At 39.1% G+C, this 14,794-nt stretch overlaps 1 protein-coding gene across 1 annotated transcript in view; it reads left to right on the top strand.

The window, feature by feature from the left end:
* Positions 1 to 4,328: 4,328 nt before the first annotated feature.
* The window catches only part of LOC126230430 (antho-RFamide neuropeptides-like), a 56,728-nt gene continuing 46,262 nt past the window's right edge, over positions 4,329 to 14,794 (top strand). The window contains exon 1 of the mRNA XM_049942405.1: positions 4,329 to 4,934. Coding sequence (XP_049798362.1) covers positions 4,329 to 4,934 — 606 coding nt within the window. The remainder of the gene's footprint in view (positions 4,935 to 14,794) is intronic.

Here is a 14,794-nt window from a genome sequence, read left to right as displayed (position 1 = left end):
ACGCAAATATGGCAAAAACCCAAATATGGCAAAAACCCAAATATGGCAAAAACCCAAATATGGCGAAAACGCAAATATGGCAAAAACGCAAATATGGGGAAAACGCAAATATGGGGAAAACGCAAATATGGGGAAAACGCAAATATGGGGAAAACGCAAATATGGGGAAAACGCAAATATGGGGAAAACGCAAATATGGGGAAAACGCAAATATGGGGAAAACGCAAATATGGGGAAAACGCAAATATGGGGAAAACGCAAATATGGGAAAAACGGAAATATGGGGAAAAACGAAGTATCGGAAAATCGCAAATATGCAGAAGACAATTTTATGGCACAACTTGAATAGAAGAAGGTATCGGTTGGAAGGATGGGTCCGAGAGTAATGGGAAAAACGCAAATATGTGAAAAATGCAAATATGTGAAAAATGCAAATATGCGAAAAATGCAAATATGCGAAAAATGCAAATATGCGAAAAACGCAAATATGCGAAAAACGCAAATATGCGAAAAACGCAAATATGCGAAAAACGCAAATATGCGAAAAACGCAAATATGCGAAAAACGCAAATATGCGAAAAACGCAAATATGCGAAAAATGCAAATATGCGAAAAACGCAAATATGCGAAAATCGCAAATGTGGGAAAAACGCAAATGTGGAAAAAAGGCCAATGTGGGAAAAACGCAAATATGGGAAAAACGCAAATATGGGATAAACGCAAATATGGGATAAACGCAAATATGGGAAAATCGCAAATATGGGAAAATCGCAAATATGGGAAAATCGCAAATATGGGAAAATCGCAAATATGGGAAAAACGCAAATATGGGAAAATCGCAAATATGGGAAAATCGCAAATATGGGAAAATCGCAAATATGGGAAAAACGCAAATATGGGAAAAACGCAAATATGGGAAAAACGCAAATGTGGGAAAAACGCAAATGTGGGAAAAACGCAAATGTGGGAAAAACGCAAATGTGCGAAAAACGCAGATGTGCGAAAAACGCAGATGTGCGAAAAACGCAGATGTGCGAAAAACGCATATGTGCGAAAAACGCAAATGTACGAAAAACGCAAATGTGCGAAAGACGCAAATGTGCGAAAGACGCAAATATGCGAAAAACGCAAATATGCGAAAAACGAAAAATGCAGTAGCGATTGTTGTGGCACAACTTGACTAGAAGGAGGAATCGGTTGGAAGGATGGGTTCGTGAGTAATGGGAAAAACGCAAATATGGGAGAAACGCAAATATGGGAGAAACGCAAATATGGGAAAAACGCAAATATGGGAAAAACGCAAATATGGGAAAAACGCAAATATGGGAAAAACGCAAATATGGGAAAAACGCAAATATGGGAAAAACGCAAATATGGGAAAAACGCAAATATGGGAAAAACGCAAATATGGGAAAAACGCAAATATGGGAAAAACGCAAATATGGGAAAAACGCAAATAATGGACAAACGCAAATAATGGAAAAACGCAAATAATGGAAAAACGCAAATAATGGAAAAACGTAAATAAGGGGAAACGCAAACATGGGAAAAAAGCAAACATGGGAAAAACGAAAATATGGCAAAAACGCAAATATGGCAAAAACGCAAATATGGCAAAAACGCAAATATGGCAAAAACGCAAATATGGCAAAAACGCAAATATGGCAAAAAACGCAAATATGGCAAAAAACGCAAATATGGCAAAAAACGCAAATATGGAAAAAACGCAAATATGGCAAAAAACGCAAATATGGCAAAAAACGCAAATATGGCAAAAAACGCAAATATGGCAAAAAACGCAAATATGGCAAAAAACGCAAATATGGCAAAAAACGCAAATATGGCAAAAAATGCAAATATGGGAAAAAATGCAAACATGGGAAAAACGCAAATATGGGAAAAACGCAAATATGGGTAAAACGCAAATATGGGTAAAACGCAAATATGGGAAAAACGCAAATATGGGAAAAACGCAAATATGGGAAAAACGCAAATATGGGAAAAACGCAAATATGGCAAAAACGCAAATATGGCAAAAACGCAAATATGGCAAAAACGCAAATATGGCAAAAACGCAAATATGGCAAAAACGCAAATATGGGGAAAACGCAAATATGGGGAAAACGCAAATATGGGGAAAACGCAAATATGGGGAAAACGCAAATATGGGGAAAACGCAAATATGGGGAAAACGCAAATATGGGGAAAACGCAAATATGGGGAAAACGCAAATATGGGGAAAACGCAAACATGGGAATAACGCAAACATGGGAATAACGCAAACATGGGAAAAACGCAAACATGGGAAAAACGCAAACATGGGAAAAACGCAAACATGGGAAAAACGCAAACATGGGAAAAACGCAAACATGGGAAAAACGCAAACATGGGAAAAACGCAAACATGGGAAAAACGCAAACATGGGAAAAACGCAAACATGGGAAAAACGCAAATAATGGACAAACGCAAATAATGGAAAAACGCAAATAATGGAAAAACGCAAATAATGGAAAAACGTAAATAAGGGGAAACGCAAACTTGGGAAAAAAGCAAACATGGGAAAAACGCAAATATGGCAAAAACGCAAATATGGCAAAAACGCAAATATGGCAAAAACGCAAATATGGCAAAAACGCAAATATGGCAAAAACGCAAATATGGCAAAAACGCAAATATGGCAAAAACGCAAATATGGCAAAAACGCAAATATGGCAAAAACGCAAATATGGCAAAAACGCAAATATGGCAAAAACCCAAATATGGCAAAAACCCAAATATGGCAAAAACCCAAATATGGCGAAAACGCAAATATGGCAAAAACGCAAATATGGGGAAAACGCAAATATGGGGAAAACGCAAATATGGGGAAAACGCAAATATGGGGAAAACGCAAATATGGGGAAAACGCAAATATGGGGAAAACGCAAATATGGGGAAAACGCAAATATGGGGAAAACGCAAATATGGGGAAAACGCAAATATGGGGAAAACGCAAATATGGGAAAAACGGAAATATGGGGAAAAACGAAGTATCGGAAAATCGCAAATATGCAGAAGACAATTTTATGGCACAACTTGAATAGAAGAAGGTATCGGTTGGAAGGATGGGTCCGAGAGTAATGGGAAAAACGCAAATATGTGAAAAATGCAAATATGTGAAAAATGCAAATATGCGAAAAATGCAAATATGCGAAAAATGCAAATATGCGAAAAACGCAAATATGCGAAAAACGCAAATATGCGAAAAACGCAAATATGCGAAAAACGCAAATATGCGAAAAACGCAAATATGCGAAAAACGCAAATATGCGAAAAACGCAAATATGCGAAAAATGCAAATATGCGAAAAACGCAAATATGCGAAAATCGCAAATGTGGGAAAAACGCAAATGTGGAAAAAAGGCCAATGTGGGAAAAACGCAAATATGGGAAAAACGCAAATATGGGATAAACGCAAATATGGGATAAACGCAAATATGGGAAAATCGCAAATATGGGAAAATCGCAAATATGGGAAAATCGCAAATATGGGAAAATCGCAAATATGGGAAAAACGCAAATATGGGAAAATCGCAAATATGGGAAAATCGCAAATATGGGAAAATCGCAAATATGGGAAAAACGCAAATATGGGAAAAACGCAAATATGGGAAAAACGCAAATGTGGGAAAAACGCAAATGTGGGAAAAACGCAAATGTGGGAAAAACGCAAATGTGCGAAAAACGCAGATGTGCGAAAAACGCAGATGTGCGAAAAACGCAGATGTGCGAAAAACGCATATGTGCGAAAAACGCAAATGTACGAAAAACGCAAATGTGCGAAAGACGCAAATGTGCGAAAGACGCAAATATGCGAAAAACGCAAATATGCGAAAAACGAAAAATGCAGTAGCGATTGTTGTGGCACAACTTGACTAGAAGGAGGAATCGGTTGGAAGGATGGGTTCGTGAGTAATGGGAAAAACGCAAATATGGGAGAAACGCAAATATGGGAGAAACGCAAATATGGGAAAAACGCAAATATGGGAAAAACGCAAATATGGGAAAAACGCAAATATGGGAAAAACGCAAATATGGGAAAAACGCAAATATGGGAAAAACGCAAATATGGGAAAAACGCAAATATGGGAAAAACGCAAATATGGGAAAAACGCAAATATGGGAAAAACGCAAATATGGGAAAAACGCAAATATGGGAAAAACGCAAATATGGGAAAAACGCAAATATGGGAAAAACGCAAATATGGGAAAAACGCAAATATGGGAAAAACGCAAATATGGGAAAAACGCAAATATGGGAAAAACGCAAATATGGGAAAAACGCAAATATGGCAAAGCGGCAAGTATGGCAAAGCGGCAAGTATGGCAAAGCGGCAAGTATGGCAAAGCGGCAAGTATGGCAAAGCGGCAAGTATGGCAAAGCGGCAAGTATGGCAAAGCGGCAAGTATGGCAAAGCGGCAAGTATGGCAAAGCGGCAAGTATGGCAAAGCGGCAAGTATGGCAAAGCGGCAAGTATGGCAATGCGGCAAGTATGGCAAAGCGGCAAGTATGGGAACGCGGCAAGTATGGGAAAGCGGCAAGTATGGGAAAGCGGCAAGTATGGGAAAGCGGCAAGTATGGGAAAGCGGCAAGTATGGGAAAGCGGCAAGTATGGGAAAGCGGCAAGTATGGGAAAGCGGCAAGTATGGGAAAGCGGCAAGTATGGGAAAGCGGCAAGTATGGGAAAGCGGCAAGTATGGGAAAGCGGCAAGTATGGGAAAGCGGCAAGTATGGGAAAGCGGCAAGTATGGGAAAGCGGCAAGTATGGGAAAGCGGCAAGTATGGGAAAGCGGCAAGTATGGGAAAGCGGCAAGTATGGGAAAGCGGCAAGTATGGGAAAGTGGCAAGTGTGGCAAAAAGGCAAGTGTGGCAAAAAGACAAGTGTGGCAAAAAGGCAAGTGTGGCAAAAAGGCAAATGTGGCAAAAAGGCAAATGTGGCAAAAAGGCAAATGTGGCAAAAAGGCAAATGTGGCAAAAAGGCAAATGTGGCAAAAAGGCAAATGTGGCAAAAAGGCAAATGTGGCAAAAAGGCAAATGTGGCAAAAAGGCAAATGTGGCAAAAAGGCAAATGTGGCGAAAAGGCAAATGTGGCAAAAAGGCAAATGTGGCAAAAAGGCAAATGTGGCAAAAAGGCAAATGTGGCAAAAAGGCAAATGTGGCAAAAAGGCAAATGTGGCAAAAAGGCAAATGTGGCAAAAAGGCAAATGTGGCAAAAAGGCAAATGTGGCAAAAAGGCAAATGTGGCAAAAAGGCAAATGTGGCAAAAAGGCAAATGTGGCAAAAAGGCAAATGTGGCAAAAATGCAAATGTGGCAAAAAGGCAAATGTGGCAAAAAGGCAAATGTGGCAAAAAGGCAAATGTGGCAAAAAGGCAAATGTGGCAAAAAGGCAAATGTGGCAAAAAGGCAAATGTGGCAAAAAGGCAAATGTGGCAAAAAGGCAAATGTGGCAAAAAGGCAAATGTGGCAAAGAGAAAATGTGGCAAAGAGGCAAATGTGGCAAAAAGGCAAATGTGGCAAAAAGGCAAATGTGGCAAAAACGCAAATGTGGCAAAAAGGCAAATGTGGCAAAAAGGCAAATGTGGCAAAAAGGCAAATGTGGCAAAAAGGCAAATGTGGCAAAAAGGCAAATGTTGCAAAAAGGCAAATGTGGGAAAAATGCAAATGTGTGAAAAATGCAAATATGGGAAAAACGCAAATATGGGAAAAACGCAAATATGGGAAAAACGCAAATATGGGAAAAACGCAAATATGGGAAAAACGCAAATATGGGAAAAACGCAAATATGGGAAAAACGCAAATATGGGAAAAACGCAAATATGGGAAAAACGCAAATATGGGAAAAACGCAAATATGGGAAAAACGCAAATATGGGAAAAACGCAAATATGGGAAAAACGCAAATATGGGAAAAACGCAAATATGGGAAAAACGCAAATATGGGAAAAACGCAAATATGGGAAAAACGCAAATATGGGAAAAACGCAAATATGGGAAAAACGCAAATATACAGAAGAGAATTTTGTGGCACAACTTGACTAGAAGAACGTATTGGTTGGAGGGATCGGTTCGTGAGTAATGGGAAAAATCATAATATGGGAAAAACGCAAATATGGGAAAAACGCAAATATGGCAAAAACGCAAATATGGCAAAAACGCAAATATGGCAAAAACGCAAATATGGCAAAAACGCAAATATGGCAAAAACGCAAATATGGCAAAAACGCAAATATGGCAAAAACGCAAATATGGCAAAAACGCAAATATGGCAAAAACGCAAATATGGCAAAAACGCAAATATGGCAAAAACGCTAATATGGCAAAAACGCAAATATGGCAAAAACGCAAATATGGCAAAAACGCAAATATGGCAAAAACGCAAATATGGCAAAAACGCAAATATGGCAAAAACGCAAATATGGGAAACACGCAAATATGGGAAACACGCAAATATGGGAAACACGCAAATATGCGAAACACGCAAATATGGGAAACACGCAAATATGGGAAACACGCAAATATGGGAAACACGCAAATATGGGAAACACGCAAATATGGGAAACACGCAAATATGGGAAACACGCAAATATGGGAAACACGCAAATATGGGAAACACGCAAATATGGGAAACACGCAAATATGGGAAAAACGCAAATATGGGAAAAACGCAAATATGGGAAAAACGCAAATATGGGAAAAACGCAAATATGGGAAAAACGCAAATATGGGAAAAACGAAAATATGGGAAAAACGCAAACATGGGAAAAACGCAAACATGGGAAAAACGCAAACATGGGAAAAACGCAAATATCGCAAAAACGCAAATATGAGAAAAACGCAAATATGGGAAAAACGCAAATATGGAGAAAACGCAAATATGGGGAAAACGCAAATATGGGGAAAACGCAAATATAGGGAAAAACTCAAATATGGGAAAAACGCAAATATAGGCAAAAACGCAAATATAGGGAAAAACGCAAATATAGGGAAAAACGCAAATATAGGGAAAAACGCAAATATAGGGAAAAACGCAAATATAGGGAAAAACGCAAATACAGGGAAAAACGCAAATATAGGGAAAAACGCAAATATAGGGAATAACGCAAATATAGGGAAAAACGCAAATATAGGGAAAAACGCAAATATAGGGAAAAACGCAAACATGGGAAAAACGCAAACATGGGAAAAACGCAAACATGGGAAAAACGCAAACATGGGAAAAACGCAAACATGGGAAAAACGCAAACATGGGAAAAACGCAAATAATGGACAAACGCAAATAATGGAAAAACGCAAATAATGGAAAAACGCAAATAATGGAAAAACGTAAATAAGGGGGAAACGCAAACATGGGAAAAAAGCAAACATGGGAAAAACGCAAACATGGGAAAAACGCAAACATGGGAAAAACGCAAACATGGGAAAAACGCAAATATTGGAAAAACGCAAATACTGGAAAAACGCAAATATGGGAAAAACGGAAATATGGAGAAAAAGGAAATATGGGAAATTCGCAAATATGCAGAAGACAATTTTGTGGCACAACTTGACTAGAAGAAGGAATCGGTTGGAAGGATGGGTTCGAGAGTAATGGGAAAAACGCAAATATGGCAAAAACGCAAATATGGCAAAAAACGCAAATATGGCAAAAACGCAAATATGGCAAAAACGCAAATATGGCAAAAACGCAAATATGGCAAAAACGCAAATATGGCAAAAACGCAAATATGGCAAAAACGCAAATATGGCAAAAACGCAAATATGGCAAAAACGCAAATATGGCAAAAACGCAAATATGGCAAAAACGCAAATATGGCAAAAACGCAAATATGGCAAAAAACGCAAATATGGCAAAAAACGCAAATATGGCAAAAAACGCAAATATGACAAAAAACGCAAATATGGCAAAAAACGCAAATATGGCAAAAAACGCAAATATGGCAAAAAACGCAAATATGGCAAAAAACGCAAATATGGCAAAAAACGCAAATATGGCAAAAAATGCAAATATGGGAAAAACGAAAATATGGGAAAAAGGAAAATATGGGAAAAACGAAAATATGGGAAAAACGAAAATATGGGAAAAACGAAAATATGGGAAAAACGAAAATATGGGAAAAACGAAAATATGGGAAAAACGCAAACATGGGAAAAACGGAAATATGGAGAAAAAGGAAATATCGGAAAATCGCAAATATGCAGAAGACAATTTTATGGCACAACTTGAATAGAAGAAGGAATCGGTTGGAAGGATGGGTTCGTGAGTAATGGGAAAAACGCAAATATGGGAAAAACGCAAACATGGGAAAAACGCAAACATGGGAAAAACGCAAACATGGGAAAAACGCAAACATGGGAAAAACGCAAACATGGGAAAAACGCAAACATGGGAAAAACGCAAACTTGGGAAAAACGCAAACATGGGAAAAACGCAAACTTGGGAAAAACGCAAACATGGGAAAAACGCAAACATGGGAAAAACGCAAACATGGGAAAAACGCAAACATGGGAAAAACGCAAACATGGGAAAAACGCAAACATGGGAAAAACGCAAACATGGGAAAAACGCAAACATGGGAAAAACGCAAACATGGGAAAAACGCAAACATGGGAAAAACGCAAACATGGGAAAAACGCAAACATGGGAAAAACGCAAACATGGGAAAAACGCAAATAATGGACAAACGCAAATAATGGAAAAACGCAAATAATGGAAAAACGCAAATAATGGAAAAACGCAAATAATGGAGAAACATAAATAAGGGGGAAACGCAAACATGGGAAAAAAGCAAACATGGGAAAAACGCAAACATGGGAAAAACGCAAACATGGGAAAAACGCAAACATGGGAAAAACGCAAACATGGGAAAAACGCAAATATTGGAAAAACGCAAATACTGGAAAAACGCAAATATGGGAAAAACGGAAATATGGAGAAAAAGGAAATATGGGAAATTCGCAAATATGCAGAAGACAATTTTGTGGCACAACTTGACTAGAAGAAGGAATCGGTTGGAAGGATGGGTTCGAGAGTAATGGGAAAAACGCAAATATGGCAAACGCGCAAATATGGGAAAAACGCAAATATGGCAAAAGCGCAAATATGGCAAAAGCGCAAATATAGCAAAAGCGCAAATATGGCAAAAACGCAAATATGGCAAAAACGCAAATATGGCAAAAACGCAAATATGGCAAAAACGCAAATATGGCAAAAACGCAAATATGGCAAAAACGCAAATATGGCAAAAACGCAAATATGGCAAAAACGCAAATATGGCAAAAACGCAAATATGGCAAAAACGCAAATATGGCAAAAACGCAAATATGGCAAAAACGCAAATATGGCAAAATCGCAAATATGGCAAAAACGCAAATATGGCAAAATCGCAAATATGGCAAAAACGCAAATATGGCAAAAACGCAAATATGGCAAAAACGCAAATATGGCAAAAACGCAAATATGGCAATAACGCAAATATGGCAAAATCGCAAATATGGCAAAAAACGCAAATATGGCAAAAAACGCAAATATGGCAAAAAACGCACATATGGCAAAAAACGCAAATATGGCAAAAAACGCAAATATGGCAAAAAACGCAAATATGGCAAAAAACGCAAATATGGCAAAAAACGCAAATATGGCAAAAAACGCAAATATGGCAAAAAACGCAAATATGGCAAAAAACGCAAATATGGCAAAAAACGCAAATATGGCAAAAAACGCAAATATGGCAAAAAACGCAAATATGGCAAAAAACGCAAATATGGGAAAAAATGCAAATATGGGAAAAAATGCAAATATGGGAAAAACGAAAATATGGGAAAAACGAAAATATGGGAAAAACGAAAAAATGGGAAAAACGCAAATATGGGAAAAACGCAAATATGGGAAAAACGCAAATATGGGAAAAACGCAAATATGGGTAAAACGCAAATATGGGAAAAACGCAAGTATGGGAAAAACGCAAATATGGGAAAAACGCAAATATGGGAAAAACGCAAATATGGGAAAAAGGCAAATATGGGAAAAAGGCAAATATGGGAAAAAGGCAAATATGGGAAAAAGGCAAATATGGGAAAAAGGCAAACATGGGAAAAAGGCAAATTTGGGAAAAAGGCAAATTTGGGAAAAAGGCAAATTTGGGAAAAAGGCAAATATGGGAAAAAGGCAAATATGGGAAAATGGCAAATATGGGAAAAAGGCAAATATGGGGAAAAAGGCAAATATGGGGAAAAAGGCAAATATGGGAGAAAGGCAAATATGGGGAAAAGGCAAATATGGGAAAAAGGCAAAAATGGGAAAAACGCAAATATGGGAAATTCGCGAATATGCAGAAGAGATTTTTGTGGCACAACTTGACTAGAAGGAGGAATCGGTTGGAAGGATGGGTTCGTGAGAAATAGGAAAAACGCAAATATGCGAAAAACGCAAATATGCGAAAAACGCAAATATGCGAAAAACGCAAATATGCGAAAAACGCAAATATGCGAAAAACGCAAATATGCGAAAAACGCAAATATGCGAAAATCGCAAATATGCGAAAAACGCAAATATGGTTAAAACGCAAATGTGGGAAAAAGGCAAATGTGGGAAAAACGCAAATGTGGGAAAATCGCAAATATGGGAAAATCGCAAATATGGGAAAAACGCTAATATGGGAAAAACGCAAATATGGGAAAAACGCAAATATGGGAAAAACGCAAATATGGGAAAAACGCAAATATGGGGAAAACGCAAATATGGGAAAAACGCAAATATGGGGAAAACGCAAATATGGGAAAAACGCAAATATGGGGAAAACGCAAATATGGGGAAAACGCAAATATGGGGAAAACGCAAATATGGGGAAAACGCAAATATGGGGAAAACGCAAATATGGGGAAAACGCAAATATGGGAAAACGCAAATATGGGAAAAACGCAATTGTGGGAAAAACGCAAATGTGGGAAAAACGCAAATGTGGGAAAAACGCAAATGTGGGAAAAACGCAAATGTGGGAAAAACGCAAATGTGGGAAAAACGCAAACGTGGCAAAAACGCAAACGTGGCAAAAACGCAAACGTGGCAAAAACGCAAACGTGGCAAAAACGCAAATGTGGGAAAAACGCAAATGTGGGAAAAACGCAAATGTGGGAAAAACGCAAATGTGGGAAAAACGCAAATGTGGGAAAAACGCAAATATGGGAAAAACGCAAATATGGGAAAAACGCAAATATGGGAAAAACGCAAATATGGGAAAAACGCAATTATGGGAAAAACGCAAATATGGGAAATACGGAAATATGGGAAAAACGCAAATATGGGAAAAACGCAAATATGCAGAAGAGAATTTTGTGGCACAACTTAACTAGAAGAAGGAATCGGTTGGAAGGATAGGTTCGTGAGTAATGGGAAAAACGCAAATATGGGAAAAGGGCAAATATGGGAAAAGGGCAAATATGGGAAAAGGGCAAATACGGGAAAAGGGCAAATATGGGAAAAGGGCAAATATGGGAAAAGGGCAAATATGGGAAAAGGGCAAATATGGGAAAATCGCACATATGCAGAAGAGAAATTTTTGGCACAACTTGACTAGAAGAATCAATCGGTTGGAAGGATGGGTTCGTGAGTAATGGCAAAAACGCAAACGTGGCAAAAACGCAAACGTGGCAAAAACGCAAACGTGGCAAAAACGCAAACGTGGCAAAAACGCAAACGTGGCAAAAACGCAAACGTGGCAAAAACGCAAACGTGGCAAAAACGCAAACGTGGCAAAAACGCAAACGTGGCAAAAACGCAAACGTGGCAAAAACGCAAACGTGGCAAAAACGCAAACGTGGCAAAAACGCAAACGTGGCAAAAACGCAAACTTGGCAAAAACGCAAACATGGCAAAAACGCAAACATGGCAAAAACGCAAACATGGCAAAAACGCAAACATGGCAAAAACGCAAACATGGCAAAGACGCAAACATGGCAAAGACGCAAACATGGCAAAGACGCAAACATGGCAAAGACGCAAACATGGCAAAGACGCAAACATGGCAAAAACGCAAACATGGCAAAAACGCAAACATGGCAAAAACGCAAACATGGAAAAAACGCAAACATGGCAAAAACGCAAACATGGCAAAAACGCAAACATGGCAAAAACGCAAACATGGCAAAAACGCAAACATGGCAAAAACGCAAACATGGCAAAAACGCAAACATGGCAAAAACGCAAACATGGCAAAAACGCAAACATGGCAAAAACGCAAATATGGCAAAAACGCAAATATGGCAAAAACGCAAATATGGCAAAAACGCAAATATGGCAAAAACGCAAATATGGCAAAAACGCAAATATGGGAAAAACGCAAATATGGGAAAAAGGCAAATATGGGAAAAAGGCAAATATGGGAAAAAGGGAAATATGGGAAAAAGGGAAATATGGGAAAAACGCAAATATGCAGAAGAGAAATTTTTGGCACAACTTGACTAGAAGAATGAATCGGTTGGAAGGATGGGTTCGTGAGTAAAGCGAAAAACCCAAATTCGGGTTAAATCCAAATATGGGAAAAACGCAAATATGGGAAAAACGCAAATATGGGAAAAACGCAAATATGGGAAAAACGCAAATATGGGAAAAACGCAAATATGGGAAAAACGCAAATATGGGAAAAACGCAAATATGGGAAAAACGCAAATATGGGAAAAACGCAAATATGGGAAAAACGCAAATATGGGAAAGACGCAAATATGGGAAAGACGCAAATGTGGGAAAGACGCAAATGTGGGAAAGACGCAAATGTGGGAAAGACGCAAATGTGGGAAAGACGCAAATGTGGGAAAGACGCAAATGTGGGAAAAACGCAAATGTGGGAAAAACGCAAATGTGGGAAAAACGCAAATGTGGGAAAAACGCAAATGTGGGAAAAACGCAAATGTGGGAAAAACGCAAATGTGGGAAAAACGCAAATGTGGGAAAAACGCAAATGTGGGAAAAACGCAAATGTGGGAAAAACGCAAATGTGGGAAAAACGCAAATGTGGGAAAAACGCAAATGTGGGAAAAACGCAAATATGGGAAAAACGCAAATATGGGAAAAACGCAAATATGGGAAAAACGCAAATATGGGAAAAACGCAAATATGGGAAAAACGCAAATATGGGAAAAACGCAAATATGGGAAAAACGCAAATATGCAGAAGAGAATTTTGTGGCACAACTTAACTAGAAGAAGGAATCGGTTGGAAGGATAGGTTCGTGAGTAATGGGAAAAACGCAAATATGGGAAAAGGGCAAATATGGGAAAAGGGCAAATATGGGAAAAGGGCAAATATGGGAAAAGGGCAAATATGGGAAGAGGGCAAATATGGGAAGAGGGCAAATATGGGAAGAGGGCAAATATGGGAAGAGGGCAAATATGGGAAGAGGGCAAATATGGGAAGAGGGCAAATATGGGAAAAGGGCAAATATGGGAAAAGGGCAAATATGGGAAAAGGGCAAATATGGGAAAAGGGCAAACATGGGAACAGGGCAAACATGGGAACAGGGCAAACATGGGAACAGGGCAAACATGGGAACAGGGCAAACATGGGAACAGGGCAAACATGGGAACAGGGCAAACATGGGAAAAACGCAAACATGGGAAAAACGGAAATATGGGATAAACGCAAATATGGGAAAAACGCAATTATGGGAAAAACGCAATTATGGGAAAAACGCAATTATGGCAAAAACGCAATTATGGGAAAAACGCAATTATGGGAAAAACGCAAATATGGAGAAAAAGGAAATATGGGAAAATCGCAAATATGCAGAAGAGAAATTTTTGGCACAACTTGACTAGAAGAATCAATCGGTTGGAAAGATGGGTTCGTGAGTAATGGCAAAAACGCAAACGTGGCAAAAAAGCAAACGTGGCAAAAACGCAAACGTGGCAAAAACGCAAACGTGGCAAAAACGCAAACGTGGCAAAAACGCAAACGTGGCAAAAACGCAAACGTGGCAAAAACGCAAACGTGGCAAAAACGCAAACGTGGCAAAAACGCAAACGTGGCAAAAACGCAAACGTGGCAAAAACGCAAACGTGGCAAAAACGCAAACGTGGCAAAAACGCAAACGTGGCAAAAACGCAAACGTGGCAAAAACGCAAACGTGGCAAAAACGCAAACGTGGCAAAAACGCAAACGTGGCAAAAACGCAAACGTGGCAAAAACGCAAAAGTGGCAAAAACGCAAACGTGGCAAAAACGCAAACGTGGCAAAAACGCAAACGTGGCAAAAACGCAAACGTGGCAAAAACGCAAACGTGGCAAAAACGCAAACGTGGCAAAAACGCAAACGTGGCAAAAACGCAAACGTGGCAAAAACGCAAACGTGGCAAAAACGCAAACGTGGCAAAAACGCAAACGTGGCAAAAACGCAAACGTGGCAAAAACGCAAACGTGGCAAAAACGCAAACGTGGCAAAAACGCAAACGTGGCAAAAACGCAAACGTGGCAAAAACGCAAACGAGGCAAAAACGCAAACGTGGCAAAAACGCAAACGTGGCAAAAACGCAAACGTGGCAAAAACGCAAACGTGGCAAAAACGCAAACGTGGCAAAAACGCAAACGTGGCAAAAACGCAAACGTGGCAAAAACGCAAACGTGGCAAAAACGCAAACGTGGCAAAAACGCAAACGTGGCAAAAATGCAAACGTGGCAAAAACGCAAACGTGGCAAAAACGCAAACCTGGCAAAAACGCAAACATGGCAAAAACGCAAACATGGCAAAAACGCAAACATGGCAAA

Source organism: Schistocerca nitens, chromosome 1 (assembly GCF_023898315.1).
Source record: "Schistocerca nitens isolate TAMUIC-IGC-003100 chromosome 1, iqSchNite1.1, whole genome shotgun sequence".
NCBI classification, from domain to species: domain Eukaryota; kingdom Metazoa; phylum Arthropoda; class Insecta; order Orthoptera; family Acrididae; genus Schistocerca; species Schistocerca nitens.
Note: the sequence above shows the minus strand (reverse complement) of the source record. Positions and strands in the feature narration are given on the sequence as shown.